The 24,363-nt window shown below is 51.0% G+C and overlaps 1 protein-coding gene across 1 annotated transcript in view; it reads right to left on the reverse strand.

The window, feature by feature from the left end:
- Positions 1-242: 242 nt before the first annotated feature.
- LOC147122509 (proepiregulin-like) overlaps positions 243-24,363 on the reverse strand; it is a 35,347-nt gene continuing 11,226 nt past the window's right edge. Inside the window, exons 2-5 of the mRNA XM_086005121.1 lie at positions 13,127-13,213; positions 11,191-11,314; positions 3,547-3,693; positions 243-558 (exon numbers count right to left, since the gene is read on the reverse strand). Of these exons, the coding sequence (XP_085861247.1) occupies positions 381-558; positions 3,547-3,693; positions 11,191-11,314; positions 13,127-13,213 (536 nt within the window). The 3' untranslated portion in view covers positions 243-380. The remainder of the gene's footprint in view (positions 559-3,546; positions 3,694-11,190; positions 11,315-13,126; positions 13,214-24,363) is intronic.

Here is a 24,363-nt window from a genome sequence, read left to right on the forward strand (position 1 = left end):
CCCTAGGAAGGAGGGGAGAATAGACAAAATTATCCAGGAAAATTCAAGGAAGGGATCAATGTCCTCGGGAGAGGAGGCAAAATTATCCGGGAGAAAGCATTTTTCACAGTAAACAGGGCTGTTTGTCTCTGCAATAGGTAGCACTAGTGCATTAGTAGCTGAGGGTGGCCCATAATACTAGCATCACTATCATCATTTAGTGGCTTTAATTTAAATACTTTAAATACTCTGGAATTCCCTCCCTAAACCTCTCCGCCTCTCTTTCCTCTTTAAAACCTCTCTCTTTGGTCATCAGCCTGTCTCCCTATGTGGCTCAGTGTCAGATTGGTAATCGCTCCTGTGAAGCGCCTTGGGATATTTTACTACGTTAAAGGCGCTGTTTAAATGCAAGTTGTTGTTGAAATGAATGGCGGTGTTTCGCAATAAAGAAGGCTGTGAAATGTTGTGTCTGGAGGTAGTGTGTTCAACCCCAGGAATGACTCTTTACACTCAATTTTTCCTGGATTTTTTTCAACGCCAAGGTACAGCGGTTGATTCTTGGATCTGTTCTTCCTGCACCTGTAATATTAAAAAAATTGCACAGTATTACATAGTCATTAAGGACAGAGGGCTGGATTTTCAATGAGGAGGCGGGTAGGAGGCGGGACTACAACTTTCGGGGTTGTAGTCCTGTCTCCATCGGGTTGTGGCCAACCCACGTGATTTTGACTTGATTGACCTTGTTGAGCCCGCCCAGTGGGCTCAGCAGGCCAATTAAGGGCCACCTGGCAACAGGTGATGTCACAGATTGACATTTCATCTGTCAAGAGCTTTTGACAGATGAAATATCAGCGTTTGACAGCTCTTTGAAGCTGTCAAACACTGACAATCTGCACTCTAAGTTAATTCCTTCCTCTCAGGATGATTTAGAGATCTCTCCAGAACAGAAAGCTGAATGCTGGAACTTTTGACAGATCACGGCCATTCTGCTTTCTGTGCCGGTGAGATGAGGGACTCCCGAGACCTGAAGGAAGGAAGGCTGTAAAGGTAAGTACATGTAAGTAAAACTTCTTTAAACACTTTACACACACCAAACACACTTACCTCTGCACTCATGCACCCATCACTCACCTGAACACCAGACATCTCGAACCCTCTAAGCCCTTCAGCCCGACGGTCCGCCTCGCTAACTTGGCGTGGTTTGGAGCCGTCAGGAATCCCACACTTCAACAATGAAAATAGGGATTAGGCTAAAAACTGCCTGTTAACTACCTGTTAACAGGCAGTTAATTGGCACTAATCTCCTTCCCGCCTCGGGGAGGTGGGTCCCAGTGCGGGGCGGGTATCCGCCTCCTTTGAAACTGGCATGGAGGCGGGTTGGGGGCGGGATGGGTTCGTGCCCCCCGATTTCGGGATTTTAACCCCCCACACGCCTCCAATCCCGCCTCCACGGCCCAATGAATATCCTGCCCATTGTGTATACATATAATAACTGCTGTCTGTGTAGGGTATTCAACTGGGGTGAAGGGGATGCCCTTGCATGAACCTTTGTGCATTGTTTTTCACAGAATCATAGAATAGTACGGCACAGAAGGAGGCCATTCGGCCCATCGAGTCTGCACCGGCTCTTTCGAAGAGCAATCCAGTTAGTCCCACTCCCCCGCTCTTTCCCCAGATCCCTGCAATTTTTTCTCCTTTATTGATCCAATTCCCTTTTGAAGGCGACTATTGAATCTGTTTCCACCGCCCGATCAGGCAGCGCATTCCAAATCCTCACCACTTGTTTTGCCAATCATCTTCAATCTGTGCCCTCTGGTTATCGACCCTTCAGCCATTGGAAACAGTTTCTCTTTATTTACTCTATCTAAATCCTTCATGATTTTAAACACCTCTATCAAATCTCCTCTTAGCCTTCCCTGCTCCAAGGAGAACAACCCCAGCTTCTCCAGTCTATCCCCGTAACTGTAATCCCTCATCCCTGGAACCATTCCAGTAAATCTCCTCTGTACCTTCTCCAAAGCCTTCAGATCCTTCCTAAAGTGCGGTGCCCAGAAATTGGACACAATACTGCAGCTGGGGCCAAACTAGAGAAAGAACTTGCCAGGAAGTTACGCTAAACCTTTATAAATCACTGGTTAGGCCCCAGCTGGAGTATTGTGTCCAATTCTTGGCACCACACTTTAGGAAGGATGTCAAGGCCTTGGAGAGGGTGCAGAGGAGATTTACCAGAATGGTCCCAGTGGATGAGGGACTTCAGTTATGTGGAGAGACTGGAGGAGCTGGGGTTGTTCTCCTTAGAGCAGGGAAGGTTAAGGGGAGATTTAATAGAGATGGAATGCGAAAGGGAGGAAGTTATGCTTCAGTCGTATAGAGTTCTGATCAGACTCCATCTGATAAGGAGAATCAAGAACAAGGGGACATAATCTTAAAATTAGAGTTCGACCATTCAAGAGATGAAGTCAGGAAGCACTTTTTCACGCAAAGTGTAGTAGAAATCTGGAACTCTCACCATTGGAGCTTTCAAGACTGAGATGAATAGTTTTGGTCAGGGAAGAGTATCAAGGGATACAGGTCAAAGGCGGGTAAACAGAGCTGAGGTGCAAATCAACAATGACCTGAATGAATGGCAGAGCAGGCTCGAGGGGCTGAATGGTCTACCCCTGTTCCTAATGTTCCTATGTTCACAGGCCATGAAAAAGTTTTAATCAGTCTTCCCTTTGATATGTATTTATACTAATAGATACCAATCGATCTTTTATTCTCGGGATGTGGGCATCACTGTTGATTGCCCATCCCTAGTTTCCCCTTGAGGTGAGCCGCCTTCTCCTTGAATCGCTGCAGTCCGTGTGGCGGAGGTGCTCCCACGGTGCCGTTGGGTAGGGAGGTCTAGTATTTTTTGACACAGTGGCGATGAACGGCCGATATATTTTCCAGCCAGGATGGTGTGTGTGTGACTCAGTGGTGATGGTGTTCCCATGCAGCTGCTGCCTTTGTCCTTCGAGGTGTTGGAGGTCGTGGCTTTGGGGCAACAGCGCTAAGAGCAGCCCTTTCTAGACCCCCTGGCCCATGAAATTCAAACAAGAGAGTATGAAATATAAGCCCCAAAAGAACTGGCTGTGTGCGTCAGACTGCCGGGTTTATGTGCGAGATGTAACCCACAAGCTGTAATTAGGATGCCCCTGCCCAAAACTAGGGGCCATCAATATCAGACAGTCACTAATAAATCAAATAGGGAATTCAGGAGAAACTTCTTTCCCCAGAGAGTGGTGAGAATGTGGATCTCGCTGCCACAGGGAGTGGTTGAGATGAATAGTATTAATGTATTTAAAGGGAATCTAAACAAGTACATGAGGGAGAAAGGAATAGAAGGATATGCTGATGGGGTGAGATGGAGAGGTGGGAGGAGGCTGGTGTGGAGCATAAACACCGGCACGGACCAGTTGGGCCGAATGGCCTGTTTCTGTGCTGTAAATACTTTGTAATCCTTCAATTTTTCTGTGTGCACAATTAAACAAAGCAAGGCATTGGTATGTTCTAGATTTCGAAGACTGCACAAAATAAATATACCGCATGTAGATCAAGTAAGAGGCGATCAGCAAGCCCACGAGAACAAAGAACGTTACAGCCACTGTCAGCGCCACATCCTCCTCACTCATTGGTTGCTCTACCAGTTCAAAGTGCATACATCTGGCACCGCTGTAACCCTTCGCACACCTGAAGAAGGAGAATGTGGAATTAGCCAAAGGTGTGAAGGTGTGCATGTCTGTCGCACAAACACCTCTGGCTCCATCCGTAGGTACCAAGGCGGGTGGATGGAATTAAGATACAGATCAGCCGTGATCTCATTGAATGGCGGAACAGGCTCGAGGGGCTGAATGGCCTCCTCCTGTTCCTATATTACAGGCTCGAGGGGCTGAATGGCCTCCTCCTGTTCCTATATAACAGGCTCGAGGGGCTGAATAGCCTCCTCCTGTTCCTGTGTAACAGGCTCGAGGGGCTGAATGGCCTCCTCTTGTTCCTATATAACAGGCTCGAGGGGCTGAATAGCCTCCTCCTGTTCCTGTGTAACAGGCTGGAGGGGCTAAAAGGCCTCCTCCTGTTCCTATATAACAGGCTCGAGGGGCTGAATGGCCTCCTCCTGTTCCTTTATAACAGGCTCGAGGGGCTGAGTGGCCTCCTCCTGTTCCTGTGTTCCTAAGTACTAGAGGATTATAGTGCCTCAAAGCGAGAGGGCATCGGAATAATGAACGATTTCATGGACATTACAATGTGATAAAAAAAATAAGACATTCAGTAATGACAGCTTCATGAGGCAATGTGTTAGACCAGGGCTTTTCAACCGGGGGGGGTCCGTGGCACCCCAGGGGTCCAGGGGAAGGTTTCAAGGACTCCGCTAGTGCCTCCCTGTCTCCACCGCGCAGACACTTTAAAGCTGATTTAATGCCGATCTCCGGAGGTTACAGTGACGGAGGCACTGAGTTTTACCTCCCGCCCCCCCCCCCCCCCGAGCCACCGGTAAAGGACACTTGAGTCCCCAGTCCCACACACAGGACGCGAGGAACCAGAAACCGCCGCTTGGCCCCAGAGGCTCATGATCATGGGCCCTCCGTGTTGTCAAGGAGATGGTGTCCAGTCTCAGCGGGCGCGCTCCGCCCGGCCCATCGGTAAGAAACAAGAGGTGAAGCGAGAGCTGGTACCACCCTCAACACCATCGGTCAGCTCCAGTGACACTTTACCAACCTCACAGACAGGCTCAACTTCATGATAATTAAGCAGGTAAAACAAAAATAATTATAAATATATATGTTTATAGAGTCATAGAGTTATACAGCACAGAAAGAGGCCCTTCGGCCCATCGTGTCCACGCCAGCCATCAAGCCCTGTCTATTCTAATCCCATTTTCCAGCACTTGGTCCGTAGCCTTGTATGCTGTGGCGTTTCAAGTGCTCATCTAAATGCTTCTTGCATTGTTGTTTAATTGTATAACTAATTTTATACGGAAAAAATACTTGTGTTGTGTTACGGGGGTTCGGTGGAATTTTCGTAACACGGGAGAGGGCTCCAGAAGCAAAAAGGTTGAGAGCCCTTTAATTGTGGTAAGTTAACAGCAAGTTACAAGGATAAATGTTACGATGCTTCTCTCCTGGTGGGGAGCCTTACTGGACAGGCCTGGAGGTTGTAGATCAATCACATCACAACACGGGCTGATTCTGCAAGCCATGCTCTCATCGATCAAGGATCACATCACAAAATTTGCCCGTTGGTATTTTTCCACGCAAGTGAAATAATCTTCATCATTCAACAATCCCTCGGTGGAGAATTACCTTCTCTTCTGTGATTGAGCATTCCCTAGAACTACCTCAACTCCCCAGAATATCACGTCTGCGTACTTCCTATCTACAGCACTTTACCTCCTGTTGTCACGTCTTTGTTGCGCATTTGTAACAACTCTTTTTTCATTTAAGACGCTCTGACGTAAGAAAACTACTAGGCACTTGGTCTAAGCGTTAAACAAAGCTTTAATCAACTGTTTTACAACATGGAGGTCTGGTTGTGTCCTTCACTAGTTCCTGTTAAGAATGTCCTGCGCAAGCTGGGCCTGTGCCCGAGTATTTATACTCTCCCTGGACAGCGCCACCCGCAGGCCGCTCAGTGTTATTTCATAAGTCTTTCTTTCATGAATGACTGATTCATGTCACTCTCCTTAAAGCCCACCTACATCTGTCCTAATATCTCTTTATGTGGCTCGGTGTCAAATTTTGTTTGATAATCGCTCCTGTGAAGCGCCTTGGGATGTTTTACTACGTTAAAGGTGCTGTACAAATGCAAGGTGTTGTTGTTATGAATCCCTATATCTACATTTATTGGGAACGATCTATTTAATCTTTTTCTGCAGCAATTACAACCAACAACAACTACTTGCATTTATACGGCACCTTTAACATAGTAAAACATCCCAAGGTGCTTCACAGGAGCAATTATCAGACAAAATTTGACACCGAGCCACATTAGGAGATATTAGGGCAGGGAGGTAGGCTTTAAGGAGCGTCTTAAAGGAGGAGAGAGAGGCGGAGAGGTTTAGGGAGGGAATTCCAGAGTTTGGGGCCCAGGCAGCTGAAGGCACGGCCACCAATGGTGGAGCGATGGAAATCGGGGCTGCTCAAGAGGGCAGAATTAGTGGAGCACAGAGATCTCGGAGGGTTGTGGGGCTGGAGGAGATTACAGAGATAGGGAGGGGAGGCGAGGCCATGGAGGGATTTGACAACAAGGATGAGAATTTAACCTCCCACCAGTGGTGACGCTGCAGTGTCTCAGTTGTTGTGAAGCCCCAGCTCCTTCGCCTGGACTCAAAAAAACTCCAATGAAAGAACGGAAGAAAGACTTGCATTTCTATAGCGCCTTTCACGACCACCGGACGTCCCAAAGCGCTTTACAGCCAATGAAGTACTTTTGAAGTGTAGTCACTGGTGTAATGTGGGAAACGTGGCAGCCAATTTGCACACAGCAAGCTCCCACAAACAGCAATGTGATAATGACCAGATCATCTGTTTTTGTTACCTTGGTTAAGGGATAAATATTGGTCAGGACACCGGGGAGAACGCCCCTGCTCTTCTTCAAAATAGTGGCCCTGGGAACTTTTACTTCCACCTGAGAGAGTAGACGGGGCCTCGGTTTAACGTCTCATCCGAAAGACAGCACCTCCAACAGTGCAGCACTCCCTCAGCACTGCACTGGGAGTGTCAGCCTAGCTTTATGTGTTAAAGTCCCTGGAGTGGGACTTGAACCCACAACCTTCAATGCTCCAATCAACTCTACTTCATCGCTTCCCAAACTGCCATCAAGTTTTGCCATTTAACTATAAATAATAACATAAAATCATAGTGTTAAGTAAAAATACAAACAGACTATATGAATTTAAAATGGAGACTGATAAGGGTCTGGCCATCCTCGGTCAATTAATCCCCATCCTTACCCCACTTCACCTGAAGGCTACACGATCTCGGCTGCCTCTGGGGAACAAGAACATAAGAATTAGGAGCAGGAGTCGGCCATTCGGCCCCTCGAGCCTGCTCCGCCATTCAATAAGATCATGGCTGATCTTCGACCTCAACTCCACTTTCCCGCCCAATCCCCATATCCCTTGATTCCCCGAGAGTCCAAAAATCTATCGATCTCAGCCTTGAATATACTCAACGACGGAGCCTCCACAGCCCTCTGGGGTAGAGAATTCCAAAGATTTACCACCCTCTGAGTGAAGAAATTCCTCCTCATCTCAGTCTTAAATGGCCGACCCCTTATCCTCAGACTATGACCCCTGGTTCTAGACTCCCCAGCCAGGGGGAAACAACCTCTCAGCATCTACCCTGTCAATCCCTCTCAGAATCTTGTATGTTTCAATGAGATCACCTCTCATTCTTCTAAACTCCAGAGAGTATCGGCCCAATCTACTCAATCTCAATGCCACGGGGTATCAATGAGTGTTTCTTAATGAACACCGAGGTTGCTGTGAAATGATGGTGTGGAACAAAAGAATAACAGGCGCTGCGGACAATGAGCGCACACATGTCGAATGCTGCACCTGCCCCAAGACCACTTGGATTAGCAAAATAAAAGCGCACATAGAAATCTAAGCCCCAATTTTAACCTAACCCGCTCCACGAATGCCTGTCTTATACCCAGTCCAATTTTACTCTTTGTTAACTTCAGTAGAGACTGGGGTGTCAAACGGACCTCCAACTCAAAACCAAATCAGGGCTCGAATTTTGAACCTAGGCATTGGGAAGACCGAAGCCATTGGGGGGGAATTTTCACCTGAGAAAACGGGTGGGGTGAGACCCGACCCCAACCCGCCCACTTTCACCTTTTACTCAGGTGGGACGGGAGACGGGCAGCTAACACTTCAACCTCTCCGCCTCTCTCTTCTTCAAGATGCCCCGTAACACCTCCCTCTTTGGCCAAGCTTTTGGTCATGTGGACTGGTGTCAAATTTTTATTGTTAATGTTCTTGTGAAGCGCCCTGGGAAGCTTTGCTACATTAGAGATGCCATATAAATACAAGTTGTTGTTGTTGTTGAAATATACGCAAACTTTGCCATTTAGAATTTCTCCCTCCTGTGTGTGTCTAAGGCAGATGCCCACAAACTGTTATGCCAATCTAACAAATACCTTGAGGCTTTAGACAACTTCAGTTTCTTCTTATATTTTAATGGACTGAATTTTCAGAAGTGTCACAGCTTCTGTGACTTCATTTGCCACAGCTCCATGGTAACCACAGTAAACTATAGGGGACAGGACTTCAGCACCCCTGCTCTACTTTTTAAAAACATTTTTATTCGTTCACGAGATGCCCATCCCTAGCTTGCCCTCAAGAAGGTGGCAGTGAGCCACCTTCTTTAACCGCTGCAGTCCATGTGGTGAAGGTGCTCCCACATTGTTGACTTTGTCGTCGTGGCTTTATTACAACTAAGTGGTTTGCCGGGCCATTTCAGAGGCAACCAGACAGCAGATTTCCTTTCCTAAAGGGCATTAGTGAACCAGATGGGTTTATTACAACAATCCGATAGTTTCATAGTCACCATTACTGACACTAGATTTTTTAATTCCCCAGCTGCTAGTGGGGGGATTTGAACTTGTATTACCAGATCATGAGTCCAGGCCTCTGGGATTACTAGTCCAGTAACATAACCACTATGCTACTGTAGCCTGTATAATAGACACAGTAAAATACAGGGGACAGGACTTCAGCTGTGGCTCAGTGGGCAGCACGCTTGCTTCGGAGTCAGCAGGCTGTGGGTTCAAGTCCCACCCCAGAGACTTGAGAACAAGGCCCCGATTTTCGGCTTGTGTGGGAAATGGTCGGGTTTCCCCGAATGTGGGGTTTCTGACACACATAAAAAAGTGTCAGCCAGCTCCACGCAATTTTCCCTCAAGTGGCCAATTAATTCCCAGCATGTGGGCAGCCTTGCTAATTGTCCAAATCGAGTCAGAAATCCCCACAGTATGATGTCATCATTCGTGGTGCTTTCAAGGTCCATAGCAAGCACTGCATCCTCTGAAGGCTTCCAAATGAACCATACAGGATGGCAGAGGAGCCTGCAGCAGCTGTGGCCAGTGCCAGACCCCGAGCTGCCCCCAAATTCGACGAGGCTTCACTGCAGGCATTATTGGATGGGGTTAGGGCCCACAGGGAGGTCCTCTTCCCTAGGTCAGGGAGGAAGAGGCCTCCCACTGAGACCAATGCTGCATGGATGCAGGTGTCAGCAGATGCCAACTCGCTGGGAGTCACCAGAAGAACCTTGGCATTACATCTCTAACTCCTTCCTTTACTCCCCCACAGTACCATCCAGAGCCCCCGTCCTCACTGTGGAGGAGGAAGAGGCTGTGCAGCCAGACTCCTCAGAGGAAGCTCCAGCCTCTGAGGGCACAGCGTCAGCAGAAGTAAGTGCACCCAGCACCAGCGCAGACACTCACACCTTGGGGGGACCTTCGGGACATAGAGTAGTGTTGTCACCTGGTGTTTCACAGCTCACAAGTGAGCCTCAGCAGATTCTGGAGACAGGGACAGCAGTGGAGAGTCCTCGTCGGAGGGCGCAGGACTCTGCCAGCTCAGCTCAGCTGCGCTGCATGTCGACCCTCTGCCTCTGGGTCCATCCGCAAGAGAAGAGGTGATGGATCTCCATGCACAGATGCAGGAGCCTCTGGCAGGTTTTGTCTCCAGGGTCGCTGCGAGTGTGGAGTGAATGGAGGAGTCCATAGCGACCATGAGCAGAGCCTTAGTGGAGTCATTGGCGCATGAACGCATCACCATGGAAAAGTTGGCAACCTCCATGGAGGAGATAACTCGCCAGGGTACGAAAAACATGGTGAGTGCTGATAAGAGAATGACATCTCTTGAGGAGCGTTGGCCATCTGTTGAACAGAGAAACCAGATCTTCATGGAAGTCCTTCGGAGTAGGACTGCCAGTGCAGAAACGGGTCCCACTGGCCCCCTAAAGCGCAGCAAGGTGCTCTCAAGCCACTTCCAAGCGCTGGCCCCTTCTGGCCTGTGCAGCTTCAGGTGAGTGAGCAGCAGCCTGGTGCTCCTGGTGCTCATCCTGCTGTTCCTGGTTCTGCTGCTGCCGCCTCTGCTGCTGGAGATCCTGTAATGGCAAGAAGGGAAGGAAAAAAAGGCGTCCCATGCTTCTCGTAGATGCCTCCGCTGAGGAAGCGCTGAGTGAGGGTGGCGAGAGGGGCTTCCCAGGAGATCGCATTGGAGAAGTGTGTGAGGCTCCAACCTTCCACAGCTGTGCCTAAGCCTTGAAGAAGTAGCCCCAAGCCTGCAACAACAAGGTCCTTCAACATACAAATGCTGTCCCTTTAAATCGCAGCTTCTCCGATTGACCTGCAGCTGACAGCAAGCAAGCCGGCAAGCTTCACGCCAGGTCTCATCAGCGGGTTCCCCGCAGGCGTGTTTGATGTGGGGAAAGCCCCAAAGTCGCAATGGCCCCGGAAAATCTACTTCAACAAGATAATTATTGGTCATTAGTGTGCCGACAACCAGTCCCGCCAGCGGCGGCCGGGACTGAAGCGGGTCGTGGAGAAACGGCGGTCCAAAAGTCGGACGGGGCGGGGAATCAGGCGGTGGGGGGGGGTCCCGACCCGCTTTTTTGGCGATTTTCGGCCCCCGGCCGCATGAAAAGCCGCCCGACGGCTGCCAGAAAATTGACCCCCAAGAATCTAGGCTGACACTCCCAGTGCAGTACTGAGGGAGTGCTGCAATATTGGAGGTGCCGTCTTTCAGGTCAGACGTTAAACTGAGGCCCCGTCTGTTTGTTCAGGTGGATGTAAAAGATTCCGTGGCACAATTCAACAGACGAGTAGAGTCGTTCTCCCGGTGTCCTGGCCAACATTTGTCCCTCAACCAACACTGGCAAAAAGCAGATTATCTGGTCATTTATCTCATTGCTGTTTGTAGGACCTTGTTGGGTGCCCATTTACCTACATCATAACAGGGACAACACTTCTAAAGTAATCGTATTAGCTGTGGGTGCTCAGTCGTTGAGTATACTCAAGGTAGAGATCGATAGATTTTTGGAATCAAGGGATACGGGGAAGGTGGAGTTGAGGTCGAAGATCAGCCATGATCTTATTGAATGGTGGAGCAGGCTCGAGGGGCTGAATGGTCGACTCCCGCTCCTGATTCTTATGCTCTTATCATTCATCCTTTCTTACCTGCAGTAGTGTAAATTTTCATGTGCAATATACACACAGTCTCCATTAAGACAATAGCTTTCTATTGAAGTGGGGCACTTCAATCTCCTCATCTCAGCTGCCTGGGGAATTACAACTGTGGCCTCTGTTTGGAAAAGAACACAGTTTAACAGCATGGTAAAGGACTTTGAAGTAATACATCCTAAATATTTGAAATTAAGTTGCAGGTGAAAGACATTTATATAAATGACTAGTCCAACTGTACGAGCATCAGGAAACGGCCAATGTCTTTGGCGTATATTTCCCACCACAGGTTTTCTGGGAACGTAGCAGTCAATTTGTGCACAGCAAGCTCCCACACCAGCAATGACAGGGGTACGGTAGCATAGTGGTTATGTTACTGGACTAGTGATCCGAAGACATGAGTTCCAAGCCCACCACAGCAGCCGGGGAATTAAAATTCAGTTAATTAAATAAATCTGGAATTAAAAAACTAGTATCAGTAATGGTGACCATGAAACTAGTGGATTGTCCTAAAAACCCATCCAGTTCACTAATGTCCTTTAGGGAAGGAAATCTGCTGTCCTTACCCGGTCTGGCCTATATGTGACTCCAGACCCACAGCAATGTGGTTGACTCTTAAATGGCCCTCCTAAATGGGAGCAAGCCACTCAGTTGTTTCAAGAAGGCAGCTCGCCACCACCTTCCCAAGGCCAATTAGGTATGGACAATTAAAGCTGGCCTTGACAGCGACGCCCACATCCCGTGACTGAAAAAATATGAGATAATGAGCAGATAATCTGTTTTAGTGATGTTGGTTGAGGGATAAATATTGGCCCAGGACACCGGGAAGAACTCACCTGCTCTTCTTCGAAATAGTACCACGGGATCTTTTACATCCACCTGAGAGAGCAGACGGGGCCTCGGTTTAATGTCTCATCCGAAAGGCACCTCCGACAGTGCGGCACTCCCTCAGCACTGCACTGGAGTGTCAGACTGGATTTTGTGACAGGCGGAGAGGTAGCCAATGAGACAGGACGGAGAGATAGCCAATGAGACAGGGCGGAGATATAGCCAATGAGACAGGGCGGAGAGATAGCCAATGAGACAGGGCGGAGAGATAGCCAAGGAGACAGGGCGGAGAGATAGCCAAGGAGACAGGGCGGAGAGATAGCCAATGAGACAGGACGGAGAGATAGCCAATGAGACAGGGCGGAGATATAGCCAATGAGACAGAGCGGAGAGATAGCCAATATGACAGGACGGAGAGATAGCCAATGAGACAGGGCGGAGATATAGCCAATGAGACAGGGCGGAGATATAGCCAATGAGACAGGGCGGAGAGATAGCCAATGAGACAGGGCGGAGAGATAGCCAAAGAGACAGGGCGGAGAGATAGCCAATGAGACAGAGCGGAGAGATAGCCAATATGACAGGACGGAGAGATAGCCAATGAGACGGAGGAAAGATAGCCAATGAGACAGGGCGGAGAGATAGCCAATGAGACAGAGCGGAGAGATAGCCAATGAGACAGAGCGGAGAGATAGCCAATGAGACAGGGCGGAGAGATAGCCAATGAGACAGGGTGGAGAGATAGCCAATGAGACAGAGCGGAGAGATAGCCAATATGACAGGACGGAGAGATAGCCAATGAGACGGAGGAAAGATAGCCAATGAGACAGGGCGGAGAGATAGCCAATGAGACAGAGCGGAGAGATAGCCAATGAGACAGAGCGGAGAGATAGCCAATGAGACAGGGCGGAGAGATAGCCAATGAGACAGGGTGGAGAGATAGCCAATGAGACAGGGCGGAGAGATGGTCTGTGCTTTGGCAGTTCCAGATCCAAATTGCTTTCCAAAGGGTTGTACTGGATTCTTCTATCAAAGGAAACTATGAAATGAATGAGGAAAAAGAATTGAGCTAAGCATAACAATGTGGCAGAATAAATTTTTTTACCTGTGGTGTTGCATTCACTATCCAGCTGTCCTGGGACACATCGTGTGACTATTGTTGTACTTTCACTGGTGTGATATATGCAAAATTCTGTTGAAAAAAGGGGCAGGATTGATGATAAGCTTACTTTGATACTGTACCTGATCATGTCCTTAGCATATCCCAAAGCACTTCCCATAGAATCTTACAGCACAGAAGGAAGCCATTTGGCCCATCGTGCCTGTGCCGGCTCTTTGAAAGAGCTCTCCAATTAGTCCCACTCACCCCTGCTCTTTCCCCGTAGCCTGCAAATCTCTCCTTTTTAGGTGTTTATCCAACTCCCTTTTGAAAGTCACTATTGAATCTGCTTCCACCGCCCTTTCAGGCAGCGCATTCCAGATCACAACAACTCGCTTCGTAAAAGAAATTCTCCTCGTCTCCCCTCTGGTTCTTTTGCCAATTACCTTAAATCTGTGAGACTTGAACCCACCAGGGGAGAAATTCGGTGGGCTGTGCCACCAGTTAGCGCCTAAAGAGGGCACTCAGTGGCTTTAGTGCCACTGGCCGCGCCTCCCGCGATATTTAGCTGGGGCGCTAATGGCGGCGTTAGCCTGTTGCGCTACGCCGCCACCGATGACGTCATCGGTGTGCGCCGCGCCCCGCTACCGCCCCGATCGCGATATTTGGCAGCGACCGCCTCTGTAGCGCCGCTCGCTAATCGCGGTTCACGGGGCCTACCTGGGGCGGCAGTGGCGCAAATTAAGGTGGAGGTGCGGGGCGGCCGTTTTTTCCGGCGGCCGCCTGCCAGCACCTCCGTCCCCGGCCTCCTGTTCTCTCCTCGCGGCATTGCCGGCTGTTTTCCAAGAGCCCGGCACTTCTCCTCGGTGCCGGGCTCTTTTGCCGGCACTCGCGATCGGTCATCGTGCTGGTGCAGGCCCCTCCCCCTTAAGAATGGGAGGAAGGCCTGCAGTACCGCAGCGCGCCGTGCCGCAGCGTGTGGCGCTGTGGCACGTTGCGCTGCGATATTCAGTTTCAGCGCCCTAAGAGGGACGCGGAGCGCCTCGAGCCTCGCCCCGTCTCCCTCTTGGGGCGCTCAAGCTGAATTTCCGGCGATCGCTGCTGCTCCGATCGCAGCGCTAAATCTGGCGCCCAGGCGAGCTTGGCGCCCCGTTTGTGGCTCCACCCAATTTCTCCCCCACCATCTTCTGACTCAGAGGCGAGAATGAGACCCACTGAACCAAGGCTGAGCCGGCACTCCCAGGTAAATGACGGAAGTAAGGTTTGAATGTTACAAAATCATTTCACTGTCACAGGCCGTAATACTAAAGCTGCTTGGAGATACCACAAAGTATTTGCATACAAGCAGTTTGCTTACAGCTGGCCATTTATGATTCAGCCTATGACCTGCCGCATGATACTTGCTTCGTGTTTTTAAGACATGCCTGTAGGAGGAGAAAGTCTTAAGTCTCAGTACTAGTCACATACCAGTTTATCCAGTCATGTGGCCTCAATTCATAAGAACATAAGAACATAAGAATTAGGAGCAGGAGTCGGCCATTCGGCCCCTCGAGCCTGCTCCGCCATTCAATAAGATCATGGCTGATCTTCGACCTCAACTCCACTTTCCTGCACTATCCCCATATCCCTCGATTCCCTTCGTTCCCCAAAATCTATCGATCTCAGCCTTGAATAGTCTCAACGACTGAGCCTCCACAGCCCTCTGGGGTAGAGAATTCCAAAGATTCACCACCCTCTGAGTGAAGAAATTCCTCCTCATCTCAGTCCTAAACCCTTATTCTGAGACTGTGACCCCTGGTTCTAGACTCCCCAGCCAGGGGAAACATCCTCCCTGCATCTACCCTCTCAAGCCCTGTAAGGATTTTACATATTTAGCCCCCTGAAATAACACGTCCTGTTTCTTTCAAAGGTTCCAGTTCAATGCATCTTCCTTACTACAGCGCTTCCAAATGTAGCGTCAAAACTATTAGAACCAGATATTGATGTTTGTTTTATTACAGTTTGCAATGAGGGAAGCACCGCCGGTAGTAACCGACACTTTGGGAAGAAAATGATGGAAAATTGGTCATCATCCCATTCTGAGCTGGAGCAATTCCTACATTACAACAGTGACTACACTTCAAAAAGTACTTAATTGGCTGTAAGGCGCTTTGGGAAGTCCTGAGGTCGTGAAAGGTGCTATAGAAATGGGAGTCTTTCTTTTAACCACTTACAGCGCCTTTAACATAGCAAAGCGTCCCAAGGCGCTTCACAGGAGCGCTTATCAGACAGAATTTGACACCGAGTCACGTAAGCAGATATTAGGGCTGGTGACCAAAAAGCTTGGTCAAAGAGTGAGGTTTTAAGGAGCGTCTTAAAGGAGGAGAGAGAGGCGGCGAGGTTTGGGGAGGGGAGGCCCGAGCTTGGGGCCGGTAAATGTACACGTAGAATTGGCTGTTTTGAAATAGTTTGGGAAGTCATCCACAACTGGAAGAGATGCTCTAGCATGTAGAGAATTGTCGCAAGAATGTGTCACTATAAATAAACACCCACAAAAGATTTCCTGAATTCTGAAAGAGAGTTTTGAATAATTGACCTATATAGTTAGTGAAACCCTCGAGGCATTCTGGAATGCAAAACACAATGGGCCGGATCTTGCTGGAAAAGCACCAGCATGTTAACAACGCATGGAGGTCGGTTTACGCAGCTCCGACATTTGCTTTGTGCAAACGGCTTCTCGTTCTTAGCCTCCCCGTTACTTTTAAGAACTTTCTGATTTTCCACATGAAATTGCCCAGTATACTCGCCACAGAAAGAAGCTCGACACCATCCAGGGCAAAGCAGCCCGCTTGATCGGCACCCCATCCACCACCTTAAACATTCACTCCCTCCACCACCGGCGTACCGTGGCTGCAGTGTGCACCATCTACAAGATGCACTGCAGCAACTCGCCAAGGCTTCTTCGGCAGCACCTCCCAAACCCGTGACCTCTACCACCTAGAAGGACAAAGACATGGGAACACCACCACCTCCAAGTTCCCCTCCAAGTCACACACCATCCTGACTTGGAAATATATCGGCCGTTCCTTCATCATCGCTGGGTCAAAATCCTGGAACTCCCTCCCTAACAGCATTGTGGGAGCACCTTCACCACACGGACTGCAGCGGTTCAAGAAGACGGCTCACCACCACCTTCTCAAGGGGCGATTAGGGATGGGCAATAAATGCCGGCCCTGCCAGCGACGCCCACATCCCATAAACGAATTTAAAAAAAAGAAAGCTAGGTCCAGTAATTAAGAGCCTAAGTACCTTTTTAACAATGTCATAATTGTAATACAATGCCAATCAACCTCTCGTAAATTAGTGCAAGCGAGAATGAGGGCTGCAGCGCTTAGGATGAGCTGAAGGTTGTTCAGAGAATAGGACCGTGGAAGTGTCCAGCAGAGGAGAGACACTGGGGAGGATGGAGAGGTCAATGGTGTTGAAGGGGGTAGAGAGGTCAATGGTGTCAGAGCCTTGCCTGCTGGGAGTGCGCATCAGAAATTGTGGCTGCGCCTGTTTTTTCTGACAATTTCCGATTTGCGCGTAGAGTGACCCCAAAAATCTGTCAATTGCATTGACCGGGAGTCGGCAGGAGCGCACATCTGGAGCTGGTTAGGGTTGTAATTACACAAACTCGGGTTGTATTCCCTGGAATTTAGAAGGTTAAGGGGTGATTTGATTGAAGTTTTCAAGATAGTAAGGGGAACAGATGGGGTAGAGAGAGAGAAACTATTTCCGCTGGTTGGGGAGTCTAGGACTGGGGGGCATAGGCCTAGAAATTCAGTGGGCTGCGCCACCAGTTTGCGCCCAAAGAGGGCACTCAGTGGCTTTAGCGCCACTGGCCGCAACCACCGCGATATTTAGCGGGGCGCTAATGGCGGCGTTAGCCTGTAGCGCTGCGCCACCACCGATGACGTCATCGGTTTGCGCAGCGCCCCGCTATCGCCCCGATGGCCATAGTTGGTGGCGCGCGCCTCTTCAACGCCGGCCGCAAATAGCGACCGGTACACAGGGGCCTACCTGTGGCGGTAGTGGCGCTAGTTAAGGTGGAGGTGCGGCCGGCCGTTTTTTCGGCGCCCGCCTGCCCGCACCTCCGTCCCCGGCCTCCTACACCCCCCCCCCCCGCGGCATTGCCGGCTGTTTCCCGAGAGCCCGGCACTTCTCCTTGGTGCCGGGCTCATTTGCGGCACTCGCGAGCGGGGATCGCGCTGTTGCAGGCACCTCCCCCTTAACAGTGGGAGGAAGGCCTGCAGTACCGCAGCGTGTGGCGCTGCGGCCCTTAGCGCGCCGATATTCAGTTTCAGCGCCCCAAGCGGGGCGCGGGAAGCCTCGTTTAATGGCCCGCTTCCATTTGGGGCGCAGAAACTGAATATCCGGATGGCGCTAGTGGCTCCGCACGCAGCAGTAATTCCGGCGCCCAGGCGAGCTTGGCGCCCCAAACTGAATTTTTAGCCCATAGTCTATAAATTAGAGCCAGACCTTTCAGGAGTGAAGTTAGGAAACACTTCTACACACAAAGGGTGGTAGAAGTTTGGAACTCTCTTCCACAAATGGCGGTTGATGCTAGATCAATTGTTAATTTTAAATCGGAGATTGATAGATTTTTGTTAACCAAAAGGTATTAAGGGATATGGGGCAAAGGCGGGTATATGGAGTTAGGGCACAGATCAGCCATGATCTCATTGAATGGCAGAAAAGGCTCGAGGGGCTGAATGGCCTCCTCCTGTTCCCATGTTCCTCTGGTGGCTGGCCACTCCACCTCAGGCACATCGACAGCATCCGCCAGTCCTAAACTGACACAAAATTTGGCGTCCGCATTAGACTCCTCATCCCCACCGCCCGCCCCACAGATCCCCATCCAGCTACCTCTCAGGGGAGATTCATTTCTCTTAAAATAAACACTTTCCTGTTCTTTGGATCTCCGCCTCCCCCGCACCCACACACCAATTTAGCCCATCTGAACCCAGTAAAGACTCGCATTTGTACAACACCTTTCACCACATCAGGACGTCCCAAAGCGCTTTACATCCAATGAAGTACTTTTGAAGTGTAGTCACTGTTGTAATGTAGGAAACGTGGCAGCCAATTTGCACACAGCAAGATCCCACAAACAACATTGTGATAATGACTCAGATAATCTGTTTCATAGTGATTTATGGTTGAGGGATAAATATTGGCCAGGACACCGGGGAGAACTCCCCTGCTCTTCTTCGAAATAGTGTCATGGGATCTTTTACATCCACCTGAGAGGGCAGATGGGGCCTCAGTTTAACGTCTTATCCGAAAGACGGCCCCTCCGACAGTGCGGCGCTCCCTCAGTATTGCCCCTCCGACAGTGCGGCACTCCCTCAGTACTGCCCCTCCGACAGTGCGGTGCTCCCTCAGTACTGCCCCTCCAACAGTGCAGCGCTCCCTCAGTACTGCACCTCTGACAGTGCGGCGCTCCCTCAGCATTGCCCCTCCGACAGTGCCGCACTCCCTCAGTATTGCCCCTCTGACAGTGCGGCGCTCTCTCAGTACTGCCCCTCCGACAGCGCGGTGCTCCCTCAGTACTGCCCCTCCGACAGTGCGGCGCTCCCTCAGTACTGCCCCTCCGACAGTGCGGCGCTCCCTCAGCATTGCCCCTCTGACAGTGCAGCGCTCCCTCAGTAATGCCCCCCTGACAGTGCGGCGCTCCCTCAGTACTGCCCCTCCGACAGTGCGGCGCTCCCTCAGTACTGCCCCTCCGACAGTGCGGCGCTCCCTCAGTACTGCCCCTCCGACAGTGCGGCACTCCCTCAGTACTGCCCCTCCGACAGTGCCGCACTCCCTCAGTACTGTCCCTCCGACAGTGCGGCGCTCCCTCAGTACTGTCCCTCCGACAGTGTGGCGCTCCCTCAGTACCGCCCCTCCGACAGTGACGCGCTCCCTCAGTACTGCCCCTCCGACAGTGCAGCGCTCCCTCAGTACTGCCCCTCCGACAGTGCCGCACTCCCTCAGTACTGTCCCTCCGACAGTGTGGCGCTCCCTCAGTACTGCCCCTCCGACAGTGCGGCGCTCCCTCAGTACTGCCCCTCCGACAGTGCAGCGCTCCCTCAGTACTGCCCCTCCGACAGTGGAGCGCTCCCTCAGTACTGCCCCTCCGACAGTGGGGCGCTCCCTCAGTACTGCCCCTCCGACAGTGCAGCGCTCCCTCAGTACTGCCCCTCCGACAGTGGAGCGCTCCCTCAGTACTGCCCCTCCGACAGTGCGGCACTCCCTCAGTACTGCCCCTCCGACAGTGGAGCGCTCCCTCAGTACTGCCCCTCCGACAGTGCCGCACTCCCTCAGTACTGTCCCTCCGACAGTGGGGCGCTCCCTCAGTACTGCCCCTCCGACAGTGCAGCGCTCCCTCAGTACTGCCCCTCCGACAGTGGAGCGCTCCCTCAGTACTGCCCCTCCGACAGTGCGGCACTCCCTCAGTACTGCCCCTCCGACAGTGGGGCGCTCCCTCAGTACTGCCCCTCCGACAGTGCGGCGCTCCCTCAGTACTGCCCCTCCGACAGTGTAGCACTCCCTCAGTACTGCCCCTCCGACAGTGCGGCGCTCCCTCAGTACTGACCCTCCGACAGTGCGGCGCTCCCTCAGTACTGACCCTCCGACAGTGCCGCACTCCCTCAGTACTGCCCCTCCGACAGCGCGGCGCTCCCTCAGTACTGCCCCTCCGACAGTGCGGCGCTCCCTCAGTACTGCCCCTCCGACAGTGCGGCGCTCCCTCAGTACCCCTCTGACAGTGCGGCGCTCCCTCAGTACCGCCCCTCCGACAGTGCGGCGCTCCCTCAGTACTGCCCCTCCGACAGTGCGGCGCTCCCTCAGTACCCCTCTGACAGTGCGGCGCTCCCTCAGTACTGCCCCTCCGACAGTGCGGCGCTCCCTCAGTACTGCCCCTCCGACAGTGCGGCGCTCCCTCAGTACCCCTCCGACAGTGCGGCGCTCCCTCAGTACTGCCCCTCCGACAGTGCAGCACTCCCTCAGTACTGCCCCTCCGACAGTGCGGCGCTCCCTCAGTACTGCCCCTCCGACAGTGCGGCGCTCCCTCAGTACTGCCCCTCCGACAGTGCGGCGCTCCCTCAGTACTGCCCCCCCGACAGTGCGGCACTCCCTCAGTACTGCCCCTCCGACAGTGCAGCACTCCCTCAGTACTGCCCCTCCGACAGTGCGGCGCTCCCTCAGTACTGCCCCTCTGACAGTGCGGCGCTCCCTCAGTACTGCCCCTCTGACAGTGCGGCACTCCCTCAGTACTGCCCCTCTGACAGTGCAGCACTCCCTCAGTACTGCCCCTCTGACAGTGCAGCACTCCCTCAGTACTGTCCCTCCGACAGTGCAGCACTCCCTCAGTACTGCCCCTCCGACAGTGCGGCGCTCCCTCAGTACTGCCCCTCCGACAGTGCGGCGCTCCCTCAGTACTGCCCCTCCGACAGTGCGGCGCTCCCTCAGTACTGCCCCCCCGACAGTGCGGCACTCCCTCAGTACTGCCCCTCCGACAGTGCAGCACTCCCTCAGTACTGCCCCTCCGACAGTGCGGCGCTCCCTCAGTACTGCCCCTCTGACAGTGCGGCGCTCCCTCAGTACTGCCCCTCTGACAGTGCGGCACTCCCTCAGTACTGCCCCTCTGACAGTGCGGCGCTCCCTCAGTACTGCCCCTCTGACAGTGCGGCGCTCCCTCAGTACTGCCCCTCTGACAGTGCGGCACTCCCTCAGTACTGCCCCTCTGACAGTGCGGCGCTCCCTCAGTACTGCCCCTCCGACAGTGCGGCGCTCCCTCAGTACTGCCCCTCTGACAGTGTGGCGCTCCCTCAGTACTGCCCCTCTGACAGTGCGGCGCTCCCTCAGTACTGCCCCTCCGACAGTGCGGCGCTCCCTCATTATTGCACTGCGATGATCTGCCGAGATTATTGTGCTCAAGCCTCTGGGCTTGAACCCATAACCTTCTGACTCAGAGGTGAGAGAGCGCTGCCCACTGAGCCACGGCTGACACTTGCATCTGTGCATCTATGCAATTCAAAAGGATATTTCCTGTAATCCATGAAATCAAAGGTTTCATTCACAACATAATCCCCTTTCTGTCATAGACAATATCTCACTGCCAAGTATGTTCATGTATATTGTTTTGTTAATAATTAACACTCAACAGCTGGTTCAACCCTATGTCAGCTCTCCTCTTTGTTGAAGCCTGCAAATAGTTTAGTGTGGGCACCACCCTGCATTCCTTGTAGACGTCACGGCAGCGTAAATGGGGCATTTTTTTATTAGCTTAATACACATAGCAACAAGGCTATTACATACAGTGATGTGACAATTGAAAACCCCATAAATAGACAGTGATATCCCGCCCAGGTATGTACAGGTGCATACTCTTCCCTGCATTTACAATCATCATAGAATCATACAGCACAGAAGGAGGCCATTCAGCCCATCGTGCCTGTGCCTGTGCCGGGGTAAAAAAATATTCTCCTCATCGCCCCTCTGGTTCTTTGGCCAATTCCCTTCAATCTGTGTCCTCTGGTTACCGACCCTCCTGCCACTGGAAACAGTTTCTCCTAATTTACTCCATCAAAACCCCTCCTAATTCTGAACACCTATTAAATCTCCCCTTAACCCTCTCTTCTCTAAGGAGAATGCAGTGGGGAAAGAGTTAAACTGACATCGCTGGCAGTTTCACTGAATGGTGTAATAAAGACAATAATCTCAGTAGTAAGCTTTTTCTAAGTTGCTGAGCTGGCAGCTGAGATAACCTAGCCGAACATGGAACCACAAAGAGGCCTAGAGGATGTAAGTTCTGTTCTGGCAGGAAAGTAAAACAATGAGTTGGAAGTAAAGAGGCCTTGGGAGGCAGGAAAGGAGGACAATGAGTCAGAAATACAATGTTGATGAGACCCCATTTGGCATAAACAAAGGTCATAGGTGCAACAACAGCTTGGGGGATAACGGACATATACTTTTCCGATAATAAAGGCGGTGCTTTAATGTAACGCGGCATAGGCAACCAATCAGTGAAGATGCATGTGGGCCAAGGTCCAATCAGGTGGCAGGAATGAATTTTGACGTGTGTGTTGTAATGTATAAAAATGTAGTGTTTGCTGCACCAGTTTGGAGAAGTCTGGCTAAGACAGAACAGACTGTCTCCCCACCGGTGCAATGAAGACAACTTGACTATCGATCTAAAACCTTGTGTCGAGTGTTGGTTTAAAATATTCCACAACAGAGAACAATCCCATCTTCTCTAGGCTCTCCACATAACTGAAGCCCCTCATCCCTGGTGCTATTCTAGTAATTTGGGGGAATTGGAGGAAAACCAAAAAAATGGGCCTTTTTTCTAGAAAAGAGAAGAGAGTTGACCTGATTGAGGTCTTCATGATAAGGAAGGGTTTCTGTAGGGTAGATGTAGAGAAGATATTTCCACGTGAGGGAGTCCAATCATTAACAAATCCAGTAAGTAATGCAGGAGAATTTTCTTTACCCAGAGAGTGGTTAGAATGTGGAATTTGCTACCACAACAACAACTTGTATTTATATAGCGCCTTTAACATAGTAAAACATCCCAAGGCACTTCACAGGAGTATCATAAGACAAAAAATTTGACACTGAGCCACATAAGGAGAAATTAGGGCAGGTGACCAAAAGCTTGGTCAAAGAGGTAGGTTTTAAGGAGCATCTTAAAAGAGGAAAGTGAGGCGGAGAGGTTTAGGGAGGGAATTCCAGAGCTTAGGGCCGAGACGGCTGGAGGCACGGCCACCAATGGTTGAGCGATTATAATCAGGGATGCTCAAGAGGGCAGAATTAGAGGAGCGCAGATATCTCAGGGGGGTTGTGGGGCTGAAGGAGATTAGAGAGATAGGGAGGGGCGAGGCCATGAAGGGATTTGAAAACAAGGATGAGAATTTTGAAATCGAGGCGTTGCTTAACCTGGAGCCAATGTAGGTCAGCGAGCACAGGGGTGATGGGTGAACGAGACTTGGTGCGAGTTAGGACACGGGCAGGATGACTTCAAGTTTACATAGGGTGGAATGTGGGAGACCACCCAGGAGTGCGTTGGAATAGTCAAGTCTAGAAGTAACAAAGGCATGGGTGAGGGTTTCAGCAGCAGATGAGCTGAGGCGGGGCGGAGACGGGCGATGTTACGGAGGTGGAAGTAGGCGGTCTTAGTTATGATGCGGATATGTGGTCAGAAGCTCATTTCAGGATCAAATATGACACTGTAGGAGTCTCTGCACTCCTAGCAAAGAATCTATAAACTCACTGGAAGTTAACAAACTGAGTTTAATGTATTAAAACTTTACAAAACAAGAAAATGCAGGAGAAGCTCTAAACAGGTCTTTTCTCTATCACTCCACACGAGGACTGGCTGGCCATGCCCTCTACCTCTGACGTCATGGCGTCATCACGTTTCCCGCCGTTGGGGACATCACATGACCCACGTGATGACATCATCGCGTCAGATCGCGATTTTGTCGATCTAGCTCTGTTTAACCAGAGCCAACTTTGAAAGGTAATAAACATGATTAAAGGCAATTATACAAGTCACTGTGAGAGTCTCTTAGTGGCTTTGCCACAACACCAAGGTTGTGAACAGTGTGGTTCAGCCTCAGACAGATGTTAGGGAGAGGGATGGAGTCAGTGGCTCGGGAACGGAGTTTGTGGCGGGGACCGAAAACAATGGCTTCGGTCTTCCCAATTTGCTTAACCACTTCTCAAGGAGTGCTTGAGGCAAGTATCACCAGCACGGACCAGTTGGGCCGAATGGCCTGTTTCTGTGCTGTAAGTACTGTGTCATTCTATGTAAACCTCCTCTGCACCCTCTCTAAGGCCTTGACATCCTTCCTAAAGTGTGGTGCCCAGAATTGGACACAATGGCCCAGAAATTCGGGTCGGGGGCTTCCCGCGGGTACAAGCCCCCGACCTGCACTTACCTAGCGCGCCGGCCGTTGAGCTGTGGGCCCCCGTGGAATTCCGATCCTGGGCCTCCTCCAACTGCCGGCGCGCAGTGCTTGCGTATCCCAGGGGCGCAGTTAGTTCGAAGCGTCCCCTGTGATCACGTGGGCCATGGAGAGCCAATGGTAGCAGAGAATGCCCATTCATAAATTTGACAGGAAGAGCTGTCAAACTTATAAATACTATAAGCCCCAAAACATCACTAAACCTTCAAATAAATTTTTTTTAAATCACATTTTTTAAATAAATTATAAATTACATGAAATAATTAT

The sequence above is a fragment of the Somniosus microcephalus genome, chromosome 2 (genome assembly GCF_052327205.1).
Source record: "Somniosus microcephalus isolate GS21.2 chromosome 2, FLI_Smic_1.0, whole genome shotgun sequence".
In the NCBI taxonomy this organism is placed as follows: Eukaryota; Metazoa; Chordata; class Chondrichthyes; order Squaliformes; family Somniosidae; genus Somniosus; species Somniosus microcephalus.